The sequence below is a fragment of the Oncorhynchus masou genome, chromosome 8 (genome assembly GCF_036934945.1).
Source record: "Oncorhynchus masou masou isolate Uvic2021 chromosome 8, UVic_Omas_1.1, whole genome shotgun sequence".
In the NCBI taxonomy this organism is placed as follows: Eukaryota; Metazoa; Chordata; class Actinopteri; order Salmoniformes; family Salmonidae; genus Oncorhynchus; species Oncorhynchus masou.
Window position 1 is genome coordinate 42,477,540 of NC_088219.1, and position 20,699 is coordinate 42,498,238.

At 46.2% G+C, this 20,699-nt stretch overlaps 1 protein-coding gene across 9 annotated transcripts in view; it reads right to left on the reverse strand.

Moving 5' to 3' along the window:
* Window positions 1-20,699, reverse strand: part of LOC135544692 (GTPase-activating Rap/Ran-GAP domain-like protein 3) — a 158,644-nt gene that overhangs the window by 13,491 nt on the left and 124,454 nt on the right. For 7 of the 9 annotated variants that reach the window (XM_064972499.1, XM_064972498.1, XM_064972500.1 and 4 more), the window contains exons 18-28: window positions 18,318-18,432; window positions 18,100-18,126; window positions 17,790-17,894; window positions 11,503-11,619; window positions 9,862-10,028; window positions 9,218-9,376; window positions 8,957-9,023; window positions 8,209-8,316; window positions 7,440-7,558; window positions 1,680-1,815; window positions 209-268 (exon numbers count right to left, since the gene is read on the reverse strand). In XM_064972499.1, coding sequence (XP_064828571.1) covers window positions 209-268; window positions 1,680-1,815; window positions 7,440-7,558; window positions 8,209-8,316; window positions 8,957-9,023; window positions 9,218-9,376; window positions 9,862-10,028; window positions 11,503-11,619; window positions 17,790-17,894; window positions 18,100-18,126; window positions 18,318-18,432 — 1,180 coding nt within the window. The remainder of the gene's footprint in view (window positions 1-208; window positions 269-1,679; window positions 1,816-7,439; window positions 7,559-8,208; window positions 8,317-8,956; window positions 9,024-9,217; window positions 9,377-9,861; window positions 10,029-11,502; window positions 11,620-17,789; window positions 17,895-18,099; window positions 18,127-18,317; window positions 18,433-20,699) is intronic. The other 2 variants (XM_064972506.1, XM_064972502.1) reach the window with 1 other exon arrangement.

A 20,699-nucleotide genomic window follows, 5' to 3' on the forward strand; every position in this document is an offset into this window, starting at 1 on the left:
TTCCGTGCATGTTAGTAGGGTAGCATGTGCAGCTAGATGCAAAAACTGAAGAGGGAGGGATACATCCCAAATGGCACCCTTTTCCCTTAATCGCGCACCACTTTTGACGAAGGCCCACAAGGCTTTGGGAGAAAAAAGTGCCATCTATAAGGGAAAAAGGTGCCATTTGGGACAAACCCGAGAAGTGGTGGAAGACTACTTGAAGTACCTTCGGCATCCTTAGACATGTACAGGGAAAGCTTGGTACCATAGGGGATCCGTATAGAATCTGAACCAGGGATGGAGAAGAAGGTTATGTAACACACACACTCAAACCGGTATGACAGAACACACACATTTAGTGGTAGCACCACCACCACCTCCGGAGCTGAAACAATCACTGTCACAGGGATGTGATTGGTTGTAGCAGTGTTCCAAGACTAGAGTTGACAAAAATGGTATCATCGTACCCCACCCCTCTCCCAAATGCGACCCTTCACCCTAAAGCCCAGTACAGGTCCAATGCCAAACTCTCTGCCCAAAATAATACATCAGCACTCTGTAGTATTAGTATGAGTGTGCATGTTTGTATGAGGGTGCGCATGCATACTAGCTACTGCAGTTCCCTGAGGAGTAGAGGTGAGGTGACCCGAAAAGACTCGGACTAACGTGAATGTGTGTGTGTGCGCGTGTTCGTACCCATTTGAAGGACTGTGTTTCCACCCCACTTATGAGTCTATGGACCTCAGTGGTCATTAGATTTAGCATCTATATCTGATGATTACTGCACGTCTCGTCCTTAGAGAGAAAATACATTCTGTAATAAACGCAAAGCTGTCGTCACCTCTTTATCCCTCTCTCTCCTCCTCTCTGTAATCACAGTAAATTACATCCTTGTGTATCATTAAAAACTGTCCCTCCTGGACACACAGTGCATCATAAATATGTTCCATTGCAGACGACAGCAATATAAATTGTAAAAGGATTGAGGGAGGAGTACCTTAATTGGAAAGACAGTGGAAGGGTGGATGGGGGTTTAGGAGGGGAATGGGTAGTGTGGAAGGAGTGGCAGGACAGGAGGAAGGGAGAGAGGAGAGCGAGCGAGCATAAAAGAGAAGGTGATATTGAGATCCCTCTGTCCTTGAGGGGAAACCCTGTCTTCATCTTGTGAGTTTTAGTTGGGGGCACAGAGATTGGGTGACTGCTGGTGGCTGGGTGGGTGGGATCACAGGTTCATGCACATTGGCTGCTGTTCTCTCCCACTGTGTGTGTGTGTGTGTGTTCATACAGTATGTGTTTGTGTGAATGATATCACATTTCACTGGGAATGTTACAACCAAGATTCAGAGGTGGCATTCTGCCTCAAGCCTTGGAGGAACTTTTTAACAACTACAGCCTCAATTAAACTTCTCAACGGCATAGAAACAAACAAAAAATATGATGTCTAGTAAATAAATGACCCTTGCAAAGGTTTCACAGTGTGTGGTTTGATTTAGTTCTCTTTGGGCCAGAAAGTTTTTTTATTTTTATATAAGGTTGTTTATGTTATAAATCATACTCTGCCCCCCCACCAAACAATAACAAATAAATAGCAAAGAAAAAAATGAAATACAGTCAAAAACTCTTAGTCAACAAAGTGTGCATTTCCAATTGTACTTTGTGTCATTCTACAACGTGTTTGGTTGCTATGTGAGGCTTACCGTCTCCGAGAGGTGAGGGGAACACAGGCATTTCGTAGCCTGTGGGCGTCTGTGGTGAACTCTGGGAACTGGGGTCCCGGGAGCTGCAGTTGGAAGCCGAGTTGACCGGAGCGGACGACACAAAGTAGATGTCTGACTGCGTGAGCATGGGATGGGGTGGGATGGGATGGGGTGGGGTGGGATGGGGTGGGATGGGGTGGGATGGGGTAGGATGGGATGGGGTGGGATGGGGTGGGATGATGGGGTGGGACTGCGTGATGGGGTGGGCATGGGATGGGGTGGGATGGGATGGGATGGGATGGGGATGGGATGGGGTGGGATGGGGTGGGGGGTGGGATGGGGTGGGGATAGGATGGGGTGGGATGGGGTGGGATGGGATGGGGTGGGATGGGGTGGGATGGGAGAGAAAAAGTGGATACGGGAAAGATTAATAGAGGTAGACAGAGAGAAATAGAGAAAAAATGAGAGGTGACGGCATTATTTCCCTAACCAACACCTGCTAGCACAACATGATGCTGTTGTATTTCATATTGCTAAATGGTACACTAGTTGTGCACTGTATATCCCTCTGCTGTGTAAGAATGTGTGTGTTTGATTGTTTGTATACAGTTTTATTGTCCCTGCTTGCAAAACAAATTTGCCAATGAACAGATGCGCACACAGGCATATACACTCACCTGACAGTTTATTAGGTACACCACCCCGTTCACGAAAATCGGTCGCTCCTACATAAAGAAAGTCACGTGGCCGTGGCTTGTTATATAAAGCAGGATGACAGGCATCCAGATATTGTTCGTTTGATTGCTAACAACTTTGAGCGTGATATGATCGTCGGTCCCAGGCAGGCCAGATTCAGAATCTCAGAAAACTCTGCCTTCCTGGGCAATAAGCATGACAGTGTCTGGGTTTTACCGAGAATGGTGAGACAAACAAAAGACATCCAGTCCTGTGAGTGAAAAAAGCTAATTGAAAGAGAATGGAAAGAATTGTGCAAACTAACAGGCGGGCTACAAACAGACAAATAACGGCACAGTACAACAGTGGTGTGCAGAATGGCATCTTGGAACGCACAACTTGTTGATCCATGTCAAGGATGGGCTATCGCAGCAGATGACCATTCCGTTCCACTCCTATCAGCTAAAAACAAGAAGAAGCAGCTCCAGTGCGCATGGGATCACCAACACTGGACAACTGAGGAGTGGAAAAACATCACCTCGTCCAATGAATTCTTGTTGCATCCTGCTGATGGCAGAGTTTAGGACCTGCAGGGTGTCAACAGTACCCTCATCCTGCTGATGGCAGAGTTTAGGACCTGCAGGGTGTCAACGGTACACTCATCCTGCTGATGGCAGAGTTTAGGACCTGCAGGGTGTCAACGGTACCCTCATCCTGCTGATGGCAGAGTTTAGGACCTGCAGGGTGTCAACGGTACACTCATCCTGCTGATGGCAGAGTTTAGGACCTGCAGGGTGTCAACGGTACCCTCATCCTGCTGATGGCAGAGTTTAGGACCTGCAGGGTGTCAACGGTACCCTCATCATGCTGATGGCAGAGTTTAGGACCTGCAGGGTGGTACCCTCATCCTGCTGATGGCAGAGTTTAGGACCTGCAGGGTGGGTACACTCATCCTGCTGATGGCAGAGTTTAGGACCTGCAGGGTGTCAACGGTACCCTCATCATGCTGATCTCATCATGCTGATGGCAGAGTTTAGGACCTGCAGGGTGTCAACGGTACCCTCATCATGCTGATGGCAGAGTTTAGGACCTGCAGGGGTGTCACTCATCCTGCTGATGGGTAGGACCCCTCATCCTGCTGATGGCAGAGTTTAGGACCTGCAGGGTGACCTGCAGGGTGTCAACGGTACACTCATCCTGCTGATGGCAGAGTTTAGGACCTGCAGGGTGTCAACAGTACCCTCATCCTGCTGATGGATGGACCTGCAGAGTTGATGGCAGAGTTTAGGACCTGCAGGGTGTACCCTCATCCTGCTGATGGCAGAGTTTAGGACCTGCAGGGTGTCAACGGTACCTCTCATCCTGCTGATGTACCCTCATCCTGCTGAGTTTAGGACCTGCAGGGTGTCAACGGTACACTCATCCTGCTGATGGCAGAGTTTAGGACCTGCAGGGTGTCAACGGTACCTCATCCTGCTGATGGCAGAGTTTAGGACCTGCAGGGTGTCAACGGTACCACTCATCCTGCTGATGGCAGAGTTTAGGACCTGCAGGGTGTCACCCTCATCCTGCTGATGGCAGAGTTTAGGACCTGCAGGGTGTCAACTCATCCTGCTGATGGCAGAGTTTAGGACCTGCAGGGTGTCAACGGTACCCTCATCCTGCTGATGGCAGAGTTTAGGACCTGCAGGGTGTCAACGGTACACTCCTGCTGATGGCAGAGTTTAGGACCTGCAGGGTGTCAACACCCTCATCCTGCTGATGGCAGAGTTTAGGACCTGCAGGGTGTCAACGGTACCCTCATCCTGCTGATGGCAGAGTTTAGGACCTGCAGGGTGTCAACAGTACCCTCATCCTGCTGATGGCAGAGTTTAGGACCTGCAGGGTGTCACTGATGGTACCCTCATCCTGCTGATGGCAGAGTTTAGGACCTGCGGTACCCTCATCCTGCTGATGGCAGGTGACCTGCAGGGTGTCAACGGTACCCTCATCCTGCTGATGGCAGAGTTTAGGACCTGCAGGGTGTCAACGGTACACTCATCTGCTGATGGCAGAGTTTAGGACCTGCAGGGTGTCAACGGTACCTCATCCTGCTGATGGCAGAGTTTAGGACCTGCAGGGTGTCAACGGTACCCTCATCATGCTGATGGCAGAGTTTAGGACCTGCAGGGTGTCAACGGTACCTCATCATGCTGATGGCAGAGACCTTGTAGGACCTGATGGCAGGGGTGTCAACGGTACCCTCATCCTGCTGATGGCAGAGTTTAGGACCTGCAGGGTGTCAACAGTACCACTCATCCTGCTGATGGCAGAGTTTAGGACCTGCAGGGTGTCAACGGTCCTCAATGCTGATGGCAGAGTTTAGGACCTGCAGGGTGTCAACGGTACCCTCATCCTGCTGATGGCAGAGTTTAGGACCTGCAGGGTGTCAACGGTACCCTCATCCTGCTGATGGCAGAGTTTAGGACAGGGTGTCAACGGTACCCTCATCCTGCTGATGGCAGAGTTTAGGACCTGCAGGGTGTCAACGGTACCCTCATCCTGCTGATGGCAGAGTTTAGGACCTGCAGGGTGTCAACGGTACACTCATCCTGCTGATGGCAGAGTTTAGGACCTGCAGGGTGTCAACGGTACCCTCATCCTGCTGATGGCAGAGTTTAGGACCTGCTGATGGGTGTCAACGGTACACTCATCCTGCTGATGGCAGAGTTTAGGACCTGCAGGGTGTCAACGGTACCCTCCCTCATCCTGCTGATGGCAGAGTTTAGGACCTGCTGAGGGTGTCAACAGTACACTCATCCTGCTGATGGCAGAGTTTAGGACCTGCAGGGTGTCAACGGTACCCTCATCATGCACGGTACACTCATCCTGCTGATGGCAGAGTTTAGGACCTGCAGGGTGTCAACAGTACCCTCATCCTGCTGATGGCAGAGTTTAGGACCTGCAGGGTGTGTACACTCATCATGCTGATGGCAGAGTACCCTCATCCTGCTGATGGCAGAGTTTAGGACCTGCAGGGTGTCATCATGCTGACAGAGTTTAGGACCTGCAGGGTGTCAACGGTACCCTCATCATGCTGATGGCATCCTGCTGATGGCAGAGTTTAGGACCTGCAGGGTGTGTACACTCATCCTGCTGATGGCAGAGTTTAGGACCTGCAGGGTGTCAACGGTACCCTCATCCTGCTGATGTCAACGGTACCCTCATCATGGATGGCAGAGTTTAGGACCTGCAGGGTGTCAACGGTACCTCATCCTGCTGATGGCAGAGTTTAGGACCTGCAGGGTGTCAACGGTACACTCTTAGAATAAAAGGTCCCAAAACATATTCAGAACCCTTTTTTAATTTTAACTTAATTTAATTTAATTAATTAATTTATATTTTACTAGGCAAGTCAGTTAAGAACACATTCTTATTTTCAATGACGGCCTAGGAACAGTGGGTTAACTGCCTGTTCAGGGACAGAACGACAGTTTTGTACCTTGTCAGCTCGGGGGTTTGAACTCGCAACCTTCCGATTACTAGTCCAACGCTCTAACCCCAGGCTACCCTGGCTACCCTCCACTCTAACCACTGCTACCCTGCCGGCCCTCCACTCTAACCACTAGGCTACCCTGCCCCTCCACTCTAACCACTAGGCCCTGCCGCCCCTCCACTCTAACCACTAGGCTACCCTGCCGCCCCCTCCACTCTAACCACTAGGCTACCCTGCCGCCTCCACTCTAACCACTAGGCCCCTCCACTCTAACCCACTAGGCCCCTCCACTCTAACCACTGCCGCTAACCTCCACTCTAACCACTAGGCTACCGGCCCTCCACTCTAACCACTAGGCTACCCTCCGGCCCTCTAACCACTAGGCTACCCTGCCGCCCCTCCACTCTAACCACTAGGCTACCCTGCCGCTCCACTCTAACCACTAGGCTACCCTGCCGGCCCCTCCACTCTAACCACTAGGCTACCCTGCCGCCCCTCCACTCTAACCACTAGGCTACCCTGCCGCCCCTCCACTCTAACCACTAGGCTACCCTGCCGGCTCTACACTCTAACCACTAGGCTACCCTGCCGCCCCTCCACTCTAACCACTAGGCTACCCTGCCGGCTCTACACTCTAACCACTAGACTACCCTGCCGCCCCTCCACTCTAACCACTAGACTACCCTGCCGGCTCTACACTCTAACCACTAGACTACCCTGCCGGCTCTACACTCTAACCACTAGGCTACCCTGCCGCCCCTCCACTCTAACCACTAGGCTACCCTGCCGGCTCTACACTCTAACCACTAGGCTACCCTGCCGGCTCTACACTCTAACCACTAGGCTACCCTGCCGGCTCTACACTCTAACCACTAGACTACCCTGCCGCCCCTACACTCTAACCACTAGACTACCCTGCCTCCCCTACACTCTAACCACTAGACTACCCTGCCGCCCCTACACTCTAACCACTAGGCTACCCTGCCGCCTCTACACTCTAACCACTAGGCTACCCTGCCGGCCCTCCACTCTAACCACTAGGCTACCCTGCCGCCTCTACACTCTAACCACTAGGCTACCCTGCCGCCCCTACACTCTAACCACTAGGCTACCCTGCCGCCCCTTGACTCTTTACACACTATGTTACGTTACAGCCTTATTCTGAAATGGATTAAAACGTTGTTTTTTAAAAATCCTCATTAATCTAAACACAATACCCCATAATGACGAAGCAAAAATAGGTTTAGAATGTATTAAAAATAAAACAAACTTTACGTAAGTATTCAGACCCTTTACTGAGTACTTTGTTGAAACACCTGTGGCAGCGATTACAGCCTCGCGTCTTCTTGGGTAGGATGCTACAAACACCTGTATTTGGAGAGTTTGCCAACTGCGTCAGCATTGACCAACATTCCTATGGAACGTTTTCGACTTGTAGAATCGATGCCCCAAATCATTCAGCCAGGTCTGGAAGCAAAAGGGTGGTACGAGATGGTTCTACCTAATAAACTAGCCACTGAGTGTACATGAAAAAATAAACACAATTGTGCACACATTTTCATTACAATCATTATCATGATTGGACACTTCCAGCTGTCAATCAGACTCACCCTCGAGGCAGTCAGCTGCAGCTCTGGTACCACAGCTGTATAGACCAGGTTACCGTTGACAACCAGCCGGATCTCAATGGAGTCAGAGGTAAAAGCCAGGATGTAGGGGAACGCACACACTGTAACATCAACTTCCAGTTATTTGGTTGATAAAGGATGAACAAACTGCAACACAACAACAATAACAACAATAACTTCCTGCTATGGTTTTACAATGGACAGGACAACCAATCTACATTTACATTCATAATATGCTCTGCGCAGCAGCATAAGAAAAAGTCAAGTTACAGGCAGAACGGACAACCAAAGGTAACACGGAGTTCATGACAATTAAGTAATTATGATAAAAAGCACAGCATCAACATTCAGAAGACAGACACCAGGCTAAATGAAGTTGATATAAGTTGATATGTGATAGATAATAGACAATAGTTTAATTAATCCCAAGGGGACAATTGGTTTGTCAAGGCAGCATCCCAGTATAAACATACACACACAAATATGTAGAAGAGAAAGTGTAGTTTATGTCATATTTATTGAAATCAAAAAGTAATGTCTCTTTAGTCGGCCATTCTCTGCTTTCATCAGTCAGAAACAAACACACAGAAACACAGACACACACGAACACACTCAACGACCTAGCCTCAGTAGCCACCCGCTGCATGTTACCATGGTGACAGGGCTTAGGCCAGGGCCGGAGGCTGGGCTGACCGCGGGAGCGGGGTGTGGGGAGGGGCTGCCGGTTGCTATGGTTACCAGTACCACTCACCGATGGCATTGGGCATCTGGTTCCAGCTGAAGTGGAAGTCAGACGCGTTGGACTGGATCATGGGGGTGGAGCCGTTGAACGGACACACCTTCTTATAGGAGCAGATATCTGTACAGCAGACAGAGATAAGACATCTAATTTCAGTCGTCAAACCACCTCTGTGTCCCAAATGGCACCCTGTTCCCTTTACGGTGCACTACTTTTGACCAGAGACCACAGGGAATGGGGTGTCATTTGGGACACATCTTACGTATGTGTAAAGTAAGTAGTATACCAAACATTAGGAACACCTTCCTAATATTGAGTTGCACCATATCAAGAAAGGACCATTCTTGATACACATGGGAAACTATTGTGCGTGAAAACCCCAGCAACATTGCTGTTCTTGACCCAAACCAGTGCGTCTGGCACCTACTACCATACCCTGTTCGAAGGCACTTAAATATGTTGTCTTGCCCATTCACACTCTGAATGGCACACACACAATCCATGTCTCAAGGCTTACAAGTCCTTCTTTATCCTGTCTGCTCCCCTTCATCTACACTGATTGAAGTGTATTTAACAATTGACATCAATAATGGATCATAGCTTCCACCAGGATTCACCAGGTCAGTCTATGTGATGAAGAGTGTTCTTAATGTCTTGTATAGTCAGTGTATATTATAACGTTACTGTATATTAAAATGTAGAAACACCCCAGATAAATATTTATACTTTGATGTAAAATAGGGGATAAATAGAGACTCACAATTGTAACACAACAAAAGACCAGCCTCCCCATCCTCGTACACATCGATGGCTGCCACAAAGTTGACCTGTGTGCACAAGGCAGAGAAGAGCACTGTATTGAATTACATACTTCATTTATTCTATTCAATTATCATTCATTGGCCCGTCTTCAACTCGTCTCCCCTAAACTGTAACTCTTCCATTGTGGAGTTCTGTTCTCAGTTAACCAACCAGGTACACTGAAGATAAATGCAAGGTAAACAACAGCATAAACCCTCACCCGGTTGGCGTCTACGTGGTGCAGCCTGTATGCGTCCCCGGTGCTCTCATTGATCAGGTCAAACTGGTGTTTGTAGGCCACACAGATCATGTTGTCGTTCTCCCCTGTAGGACCATCCACCAAAGCCATCACCACCGGAGTTTCACACAGACAGATTTCCTACAGGGCGGCAGGTAGCCTAGCGGTTAAGAGCGTTGAGCCAGTAACCAAAAGGTTGCTAGTTTGATTCTCTGAGCTGACTAGGTGAAAAATGTGTTGATGTGCCCTTGAGCAAGGCACTCTGGATAAAAGCGTCTGCTGAATGACTAAATTGTAACGGAGGGGGACTGATCACGAGGATGGGGCTCTCACAGGTCTCAGACAGTCAGCGTGCATGTACTTTTGGCTATGCGCCTCTCCTCATCCACTAGCCCCATTCCTTATTAGGTTTAGCTGTGGTGACATACTCTCGCTGTTCCACAATGAAAGTTTACTCTAAAATACTGATTGTTAAGTTGAACTCATTCAGCCATTCAAAATGGTTATGGTAAAGAACTACTGTGCACGATAGTGGAAAGTGTAGTCTGTATGTGTCTGTGTAAACCGTGTGTGTGTGTCCGCGCGCGTGTGTGTGTGTGTCCGCGCGTGTGTAAAAATGATCCTACCCGTATGTATTGGAACTGGTCCACGGGCGAGTCGGTTGTGGCGGCGAGGGCGCCCGTGCCATCGGGGCGGGGCTGTTTCCTGGTGATGAGGAGGAGCTTGTTTCTGATGGCTGCCACGATCCTCAACTCTGACCCGTGGTGGGTGTTGATAGAGTACAGGTGACACCCTGGGGCAGTAAGGGAGGGAAGGAGTGAGGGGGAGGGTGATGAGGAGACAGAAGGGGGGGGATAGGGGTGAGCGAGAGAGAGAGTTTTCCCTCTCTGTTTCTTTCCCATTCATTGTCTAAGAAGTGCTTCCCCTACCTGAGCGATTTTGGATCTAGTCTGGTCCTTACATATAGAAATGCGGCAGGTTCTATTCCTCTAATCTCTTTTCTGAGACACACACACTCATGCCCCCTCCAAAGCCCACATCCCACACACACTCATTCTTACCCTTCCTCCCCCTCCAAAGCCCACATCCCACACACACTCATTCTTACCCTTCCTCCCCCTCCAAAGCCCACATCCCACACACACTCATTCTTACCCTTCCCCCCTCCAAAGCCCTCCAAAGCCCACATCCCACACACACCATTCTTACCCTTCCTTCCATTGGAGAGGCCATACAGTGTGTAGTAGGGATGTCCAGGATCCACTCATTCTGAGGGAGGTGTTTCCTATCCATTTCCTCCAAAGGGAATGTTACACCACCCTTCCTCCCCCTCCAAAGCCCACACAGAGGTGGCATTCATGCTTACCCTTCCTCCCCCTCCAAAGCCCACATCCACACACACACTCATGCTTACCCTTCCTCCCCTCCAAAGCCCTCCAAAGCCCACATCCCACACACACCCATGTACTGTGGTTGTATTGGAGAGGCCATACAGTGTGTAGTAGGGATGTCCAGGATCCAGTTGCTGAGGGAGGTGTTTCAATATCACATTTCACTGGGAATGTTACACCAAGATTCAGAGGTGGCAGTGTTTTTAGTTTGCCTCAAGTGGGGACATTTTTACTCCACAAGGAAAAAGGCTATTTTAGTCTTAGGTGTTAGGTTTAGGGTTACAATTAGGGTTAGGGATTAAGGTTAGGGGTTAAGGTTAGGGTTAGGGGTTAAGGTTAGGGTTAGACAGGGGTTAAGGTTAGGGTTAAGGAACATTAGTGGGTTACAGGTTAGGGTTAGGGGTTAAGGTTAGGGTTAGGGGTTAGGTTAGGGGTTAAGGTTAGGGTTAAGGGGTTAAGGTTAGGGGTTAAGGTTAGGGTTAGTGGGGTTAGGGTTAGGAGTTAAGGTTAGGGGTTAAGGTTAGGGTTAGGGGTTAAGGGTTAAGGTTAGGGTTAGGGGTTAAGGGTTAAGGTTGGGGGTTAAGGTTAGGGTTAGGGGTTAAGGTTAGGGGGTTAAGGTTAGGGGTTAAGGTTAGGGGTTAAGTTTAGGGAAAATAGGATTTTGAATGGGAATCATTTGTTTGGTCCCCACAAGGATAGTAAAACAAATATGTGTGTGTGTGTGTGTGTATATATATATGTGTGTGTGTGTGTGTGTGTGTGTGTGTGTGTGTGTGTGTGTGTGTGTGTGTGTATATATATATATGTGTGTGTGTGTGGTGTGTGTGTGTGTGTGTGTGTGTGTGTGCGTGCGTATGCCTGCGTGTGTGCGTGTACCTTTGGTCTTCTCCAGTTTGTTTTCTCGGCTGTCACACTTGGTGCGAACCAGCTGCCTCTCCTCCAGGCCTCTCTTGAGCATGCTCAGTCTGAACACATAGAGACGCGCATCCTTCCCTGGAAAACAACACATCTTCAAAAACCAATTTATATTTAACATTTTTTCGAGAATCTGTGGAAAGAACTGAAAACTGCTGTCCATCCAAGCTCATTGAGCTCGAGCTGTTTTACAAGGAGGAATCAGAAAAAATTTCAGTCTCTCAATGTGCAAAACTGATAGAGACATACCCCAAGCGACTTACAGCTGTAATCGCAGCAAAAGGTGACGCTACAAAGTATTAACTTAAGGGGGCTGAATAATTTTGCACGCCCAATTTTTCAGTTTTTGATTTGTTAAAAAAGTTTGAAATATCCAATAAATGTTGTTCCACTTCATGATTGTGTCCCACTTGCTGTTGATTCTTCACAAAAAAATACAGTTTTATATCTTTATGTTTGAAGCCTGAAATGTGGCAAAAGGTCGCAAAGTTCAAGGGGGCCGAATACTTTCGCAAGGCACTGTATATATACACTGCTCAAAAAAATAAAGGGAACACTAAAATAACACATCCTAGATCTGAATGAATGAAATATTCTTATTAAATACTTTTTTCTTTACATAGTTGAATGTGCTGACAACAAAATCACACAAAAATTATCAATGGAAATCAAATTTATCAACCCATGGAGGTCTGGATTTGGAGTCACACTCAAAATTAAAATGGAAAACCAAACTACAGGCTGATCCAACTTTGATATAATGTCCTTAAAACAAGTCAAAATGAGGCTCAGTAGTGTGTGTGGCCTCCACGTGCCTGTATGACCTCCCTACAACGCCTGGGCATGCTCCTGATGAGGTGGCGAATGGTCTCCTGAGGGATCTCCTCCCAAACCTGGACTAAAGCATGCGCCAACTCCTGGACAGTCTGTGGTGCAACGTGGCTTTGGTGGATGGAGCGAGACATGATGTCCCAGATGTGCTCAATTGGATTCAGGTCTGGGGAACGGGCGGGCCAGTCCATAGCATCAATGCCTTCCTCTTGCAGGAACTGCTGACACACTCCAGCCACATGAGGTCTTGCATTGTCTTGCATTAGGAGGAACCCAGGGCCAGCCGCACCAGCATATGGTCTCACAAGGGGTCTGAGGATCACATCTCGGTACCTAATGGCAGTCAAGCTACCTCAGGCGAGCACATGGAGGGCTGTGCGGCCCCCAAAGAAATGCCACCCCACACCATGACTGAGCCACTTGGGAAGGTTGCCAAACAGGTCATGCTGGAGGATGTTGCAGGCAGCAGAGCGTTCTCCACGGCGTCTCCAGACTGTCACGTCTGTCACATGGGCTCAGTGTGAACCTGCTTTCATCTGTGAAGAGCACAGGGCGCCAGTGATGAATTTGCCAATCTTGGTGTTCTCTGGCAAATGCCGAACGTCCTGCACGGTGTTGGGCTGTAAGCACAACCCCCACCTGTGGACATCGGGCCCTCATACCACCCTCATGGAGTCTGTTTCTGACCGTTTGAGCAGACACATGCACATTTGTGGCCTGCTGGAGGTCATTTTGAAGGGCTCTGGCAGTGCTCCTCCTTGCACAAAGGCAGAGGTAGCGGTCCTGCTGCTGGGTTGTTGCCCTCCTATGGCCTCCTCCACATCTCCTGATGTACTGGCCTGTCTCCTGGTAGCGCCTCCATGCTCTGAACACTACGCTGACAGACACAGCAAACCTTTTTGCCACAGCTCGCATTGATGTGCCATCCTGGATGAGCTGCACTACCTGAGCCACTTGTGTGGGTTGTAGACTTCATCTCATGCTACCACTAGAGTGAAAGCACCGCCAGCATTCAAAAGTGACCAAAACATCAGCCAGGAAGCATAGGAACTGAGAAGTGGTCTGTGGTTACCACCTGCAGAACCACTCCTTTATTGGGGGTGTCTTGCTAAATGCTATAATTTCCACCTGTTGTCTATTCCATTTGCACAACAGCATGTGGAATTTATTGTCAATCAGTGTTGCTTCCTAAGTGGACAGTTTGATTTCACAGAAGTGTGATTGACTTGGAGTTACATTGTGTTGTTTAAGTGTTCCCTTTATTTTTTTTGAGCAATATATATATATTTATTTTTTATATCCGAAACATACAATATACTTGCAGTGAAGCCATTCAACAACTACATCATACCAGTCGTCCAACAGACTCCCATTCAGAGCGACACACAGAAGCATCCAGGATCAATGCCCTGCTCAAGGGCACGTTGACAGATCAGGCCAAAAAACGTGAACCCTCCAAGATCCCTCTCGCCCCTCACAGTTCTTTCTGTACATTTGTTAATGTTCCTTTTATTTTTTATTTGGAAAGAATTCCTTAATCTTCATTCAGTGGGATACAGAAAAGAGAACATCTGATAGCATATCGGAGATTCAGGAATAATTGTGTATTTTTCTCCATATTTCATCCAGTTTGCTTTATTTTTGTAATAGATTACATTGAATAAGTTCAAGTTCTTTTTGTTTTTCCTCTAACTTATTTTGTATATGTGTAGTAACATTTTTATTGCTATCTACCTGTACTATTAGTTCATGGATTTCCCTTGTCAGTCTTGTCTCTTTAGCAAGAAACTGCTTTTTAATTATTGATGAATATTGAATTAAATGACCTCCTGAAGGTACATTTAAAGGTATCCCAAACAATAAAAATTCAGTTAAGTGATTTCGTCTTGGTTAAAAATAAGTTGTCCTCCAGTAAACATTGATTAAATGTCCAATATCCCCGTCGACGTGAAAATTCTATGAGAGTTATGTGAAGACCAATTAGATGATGATCCAATCACATTCTGTCTCCTTTTAAAACTATTTTATCCTTTGATACAAGAGAGAAAGAGACAAGGATTCAAGACGACTAGCTTGATTAAGTCTCCTCCATGTATATCTCACTAGGTTGGGGTTTTTAAGTCTCCAAATATCCACTATTTCTAATGTGTCCAAAATATTTGTGATTTTCACGGTTATGATAGTTTGTAGAGTGACTTCCTTTACGGTCCATTGAGGTACTTGTGTTATAGTCTCCTACCTAATGATTTGAACATTTGTTGCCTGTAAGTTCAATAAATTGGTATAAATATTTTCAAAGAGGTATGGATCATCCTGATCTGGACCACATAGATTAATCTATTTTTTAATCCACTTTCATATTCAAAAAGTAATTCCTGACTATTTGCACATTCAAATCAAAATTTTTATTAATTAAATCACACCTTTTGAGTCCCTTTGACAGAAAGTTATTTCACCACCCCATTCCTTTATCCACACAACTTTAAACAGCCTAACCTTCACACGAAAAAAAAGAGAAAAAAAGTTAGCTTTGGGAGCATCAGGTGACCACTTGCGCAATGTAGCCGCCTACGGGTATTCTTCAACATAAATGCATAAAACTATGTCACAATGCTGTAGACACCTTGGGGAATACGGAGAAAGAGTAATCTGGTTGATAGCCCATTCACTGCTCATTAGGGACTCATTGGAACGCAGCGCTTTCAAAACATGAGGCACTTCCGGATTGGATTTTTCTCAGGCTTTCGCCTGCAACATCAGTTCTGATACACTCACAGACAATATTTTTACAGTTTTGGAAACTTTAGAGTGTTTTCTATCCCAAGCTGTCAATTATATGCATATTCTAGCATCTTGTCCTGACAAAATATCTTGTCCTGAAAAAAATGTTGTTGTTTTTTTCAAAAATAAAAATACTGCCCTCTAGTCACAAAGGGTATTAACTGACTTGCCTAGTTAAATAAAGGTAAAAAATAAAAATAAAATAAAAAAGAGATATGAAAGCTGGTGATTTATCATAAATCTTCAATATTCCCAGTTAAGAAGTTTTAGGTTGTAGTTATTATAGGACCATTTCTCTCTATACCATTTGTATTTCATATACCTTTGACTATTGGATGTTCTTATAGGCACTATAGTATTGCTAGTATTGCTAATCTCGGGAGTTGATAGGCTTGAAGTCATAAACAGTGCAATGCTTGAAGCACAGTGAAGAGCTGCTGGCAAACGCAGGAATGTGCTGTTTGAATGAATGCTTACCAGCCAGCTGCTGCCTAACACCGCTCAGTCAGACTGTTCTATCAAATATCAAATCATAGACTTAATTATAATATAATAAACACACAGAAATACGAGCCTTCAGTCATTAAAATGGTCAAATAAGGAAACAATAATTTAGAAAACAAAACATGAATTCTTTCAGTAAAATACGGCCATGCCGATTAATCTGTTGACCTCTAGTTCACACACATCAACAGTCACGAAGACGACAACATGTTTGTCTCCTGAGGAAGCTGAAAAGATTGGGCGTGGGCCATAAGATCCTCAAAAAGTTCTACAGCTGCACCACTGAGAGCATCTTGACTGGCTGCAACACCGCTTGGTATGGCAACTGCTTGGCATCCGACCGCATGGTGCTACAAGGGGTAGTGTGTACAACCCAATACATCACTGGGGCCGAGCTCCCTGCCATCCAGGACCTCTATATCAAGCGGGGTCAGAGAAAGTCCCTAAAAATTGTTAAAGACTCCAGCCACCCAAGTCATAGACTGTTCTCTCAACTACCGAACGGCAAGCGATACCGATGCACTAAGTCTGGAACCTAAACAGCTTCTACCCCCAAGCAATAAGACTGCTAAATAGTTAACCAATAGCTACCCAGAGTATCTGCATTGACATTTTTGAACAAACTATTTTGACTCATCACATATGCTGCTGTTACTGTTTATTATCTCTCCTGTTGCCTAGTCACTTAATCCCTACCTATATGTAGATATCTACCTCAATTACATTGTCTCCATGTCTCCTCGACGACGCCGGTCCACTAACCACCGGTCCTGGTAACCCATCATGACACACCTGGACTTCATCACACCCTGATTACTTCCCCTTTATCCAGGGCTCCGTTGTATCACCCATTAGGTAGTATTTTTCATCTTTAGACGCTATTCCTGGTTTTGTGTTCACTTTGTTCGTTCCTATTAAACTCACCAACTGCAGCGGCCTCCTGAGTCTTCATTACTCATCGTGTATTTATTCCTTGTGTTACTATTTATTTATTTTCTCTCTGCATTGTTGAGAAGGGCCCGTAAGTATTTCACTGTTAGTATACATGCACCTGTTCATGAAGCACGTGACAAATAACACTGGATTTGAGGTTAAAATAGGCTTAATTATATCACTATGGAATCCGATCACTTGTAGAAGCTAATCGAGGGGATGCTCTGACATATGTCACAATTTAGTGAGGCCTGTCGATGTTATGGTGAATACATTACAGTGTATGGAAATACAAGACTGGCTTTTGTGATTGGTGCTAAAACAACTATATAATAGACATAACCTGGAATGTTCTCTTTACATTGAAATAAAAACAAGCATTATTTGAATGATCATTTCTTCTGTTCTGTATGACTGTGTCTCTCCCTCACTCCCTTCCTCCCGAGTGGCACAGCGGTCTAAGGCATTGCATCTCAGTGCTAGAGGCGTCACTACAGACACCCTGGTTCGAATCCAGGCTGTATCACAAGCGTCTGTAATTGGTAGTCCCACAGGGCGGCGCACAATTGGCTCAGCGTCGTCCGTGTTTGGCCGGTGTAGGACGTCATTGCAAATAAGAATTTGTTCTTAACCAACTTGCCAAGTTAAAAAAAGGTTACATAAATCAAAAATAAAGGTTCGCCCCCCCTTGTTCATTCTCTGTTTCATTCTCTCAGTCTCTTCCTTATCTGAAGAGTGATAACAGTGGGAAGTGTAAGTTCTGAGTGATAACTAGGGAAGTGTAAGTCTATCTCAGTAGGTGTAACAGTGGGAAGTGTAAGTCTATCTTAGTAGGTGTAACAGTGGGAAGTGTAAGTCTACCTTAGTAGGTCAACCCAGAACCTGTTCCTGCAGGACACACACAAACAAACACACAAACAGCAGTCTACAGAGAGTGGATGTGTGTAGGTCAGCCTCCTCAGCCCAGAGAGGAAGATCAATGTGTTTGCTGGAGTGACAGAGAGATGGAGAGAGAAGTAAAGAGCCTAAAATAATCAGAAAAAGAGGGATGGAAGAAGGGAGAGAGAGTGAGAGAGAGGAGGGAGTGGGAGGAAGCAAAAAATGAGAAATAGAAAATAGGTGAGGGAATGAGGGAGGGGGGAGAGAGAGAGAATAAGAGACTGAAAGAGAGTCAGATGAAGAGAGACAAAGAGACACACCTTTGTCAGTCCTGGTGATGAGGAGATCCTGAGGCTCTAGAACATGCATCTGCTTCACCACCATGGTCTTATCAAACACCTGCACTGGGGGCAGGACCTGGGCGTCTACCAACACAACACATTGGTCTATTGGTCATTCCCTATGCAACGCTCAGGATCTTACTAACTATTGATGAAAACACTGACTGACGTCGTTGCTGCAATAATAAAGACATTGGCTGAAATAGTAGGCTGAATTAAATGATTTCGGTTTATTGAACACTCAGAAGTTGTAGCACTGAATGGGGAGAATTGACCGTGTTACACTCACCTGGGTTTGAAAGAAGTGGATCAACAGCTGAAATAAAAAAGTATAATGTTTAGAGATTCAATTTATGATGACATCAATGCTGAATGAATCATTGACATTCAAGTGATAATTTAATAATGCATATGACAGTTATAATAAAATAGTCCACTAATTATAAAGCGCATTTCATTCTATAACCTCAGTGTGTGTGTGTGTGTACATGTGTGTGATGACCTCACCATCTATCATCATGACCCCTGCTGCTTCCGTGGCGACCAACAGAGACCGACCCCAGGAGTCAGCACACACTGTCTCATAGGAAAACGTACTGCAGAACAACTGGGACTCCCAAGGCTGCAGCACAAAAAGGACATCCCAGCATAACCACAAACACGTAGTTACCAGTATATCAACTGGCGTCTACATTATGTTACAATGCATATGCTACAACAGAATATGTCACATGGCACACAGTTAGTAAATATGATATTATGGCATGGTGATCCACTAGGCCTCAGTGAGAAAGAAGTAGTGCATGGTAAAGGTTGTCAAGGAAACAGGGCTCGGTTTATGGTAGGAATGGGAGTTAAGATCTAGAGTCAAGTTCGGGACAGGATCAACAGTCCACAGGAACGGACAGTACAGGAATAGTTAAAAAAGAGTTTTTTTTGTCACTTGTACAGCATTGCATAAAATCAACAACTGTGTAGGTTAGGCATAATATACACTACATGACCAAATGTATGTGGACCTTGCTATGTGCACGGGGACAGTGTCATGCTGAAACCGTTGCCACCAAGTTGGAAGCACAGAATCATCTATAATGTTATTGTATGCTGTACTGTTACGATTTCCCTTCACTGGAGCTAAGGGGCCTAGCTCAAACCCAAACCAAACAGCCCCAGACCACGATTCCTCCACCACCGAACTTTACAGTTGGCACGATGGTGAAGCGTGATTTATCACTCCAGAGAACGCATTTCCACTGCTCCTGAGTCCAATGGCGGCGAGCTTTACACCACTCCAGCTGATGCTTGGCATTGCGCATGGTGATCTTAGGCTTGTGTGCGGCTGACGTTGCTTCCAGAGGCAGTTTGTAACCCTGTAATGAGTGTTGCAAATGAGGACATGGGTTTCGTGCTTCAGCACTCGGCTGTCCCGTTCTGTGAGCTTGTGTGGCCTACCATTTCGTCGTTGTTGCTCATAGACGGTTCCACTTCACAATAACAGCACTTAACAGTTGACTGGGTCAGCTCTAGCAGGGCAGAAATTTGACAAACAGACTTCGTGGAAAGGTGGCATCCTATGATGGTGCCACGTTGAAAGTGACTGAGCTCTTCAGTAAGGCCATTCTACTGCCAACGTTTGTCTATGGAGATTGCATGGCTGTGTGGTCAATTTTATACAACGGGTGTAGCTGAAATAGCCGAATCCACTAATTTGTGTGTTCACGTACTTTTCTACATCAGTAGGCTAAATGATGAAGCCTCCAATAGATGAATTGCAATGTCTTGTTGCAGCCAAGGACCCATCACTGACATTAGAGCCAAGGAAAGAGCGGTGTTTTAGAAACATTTTATGGAGTTGTCTTTGTAAAACGTAGGAACCGAGTACACAGCTTGTAAAAAAATTGTGCGGTTTAAACAAATAGGCTACCATCCGGAGAGCGGGACAAGCGGGCTGAAGCGACATAGCTGCTCTACTCCCAAAAACTTTACGGTCCAATTGTTCACGTTTTCAACTAAACCTGTGGTGAAGAATGAAATAGAAATAGATTGACTTATGCAGTAGCCTACTGTTGTTAATGATCCAAGAGCTCAGGTAATCCGTAGCATTGTTAATGTTGACTTATGCAGTAGCCTACTGTTGTTAATGATCCAAGAGCTCAGTTAATCCGTAGCTTTGTGACAATGATCCTAGGGCTACTGGCAAACACAATGTAAGTCATTACATTTATGTACCCCTAATTGCACCAAATACATCTGTTTATCCTACAGCTAATGTAAGCAGTAATCATGAGCCTATAAACCAGAGTAACACTGAGGCGGTGTGCAATAGTAGGAAGACCACTTTATGCAGCTCCAATGTAAATAACATGAGTAAATCTACCTCTGATGAGCTTCCCAGTAAAGCATCAAAAACAACCAAGCAAATCAGAAAAGTGCTAAAAAAATGGCCTATATTAACATATGTAGCCTAAGAAACAAGGTCCATGAAGTCAATAACTTTGTAACATATTCTGACAATTCATTTCTATGAAATTGAACATAGTCTGCTGGGAAAAACATAATACCTTTGCAATACATGGTTATAACATCTACCGAAAAGACAGAAATGCTAACGGAGCGGGCCGGGCGCAGTGCACGCTGACCAGGTCGCTAGGTTCACATTGGTGTGGCTGGCTTCCGGGTTGGTTGCGCCCTGTGCTAAGAAGCAGTGCGGCTTGGTTGGGTTGTGTTTCGGAGGACGCATGGCTCTCGACCTTCGTCTCTCCCAAGCCCGTACGGGAGTTGTAGCGTTGAGACAAGATAGTAACTACTAACAATTGGATATTGCCACTCCTATTTACCAAATCTTCAATTTAAGCCTACTAGAGAACGGGTGCCCTCAGGCCTGGAGGG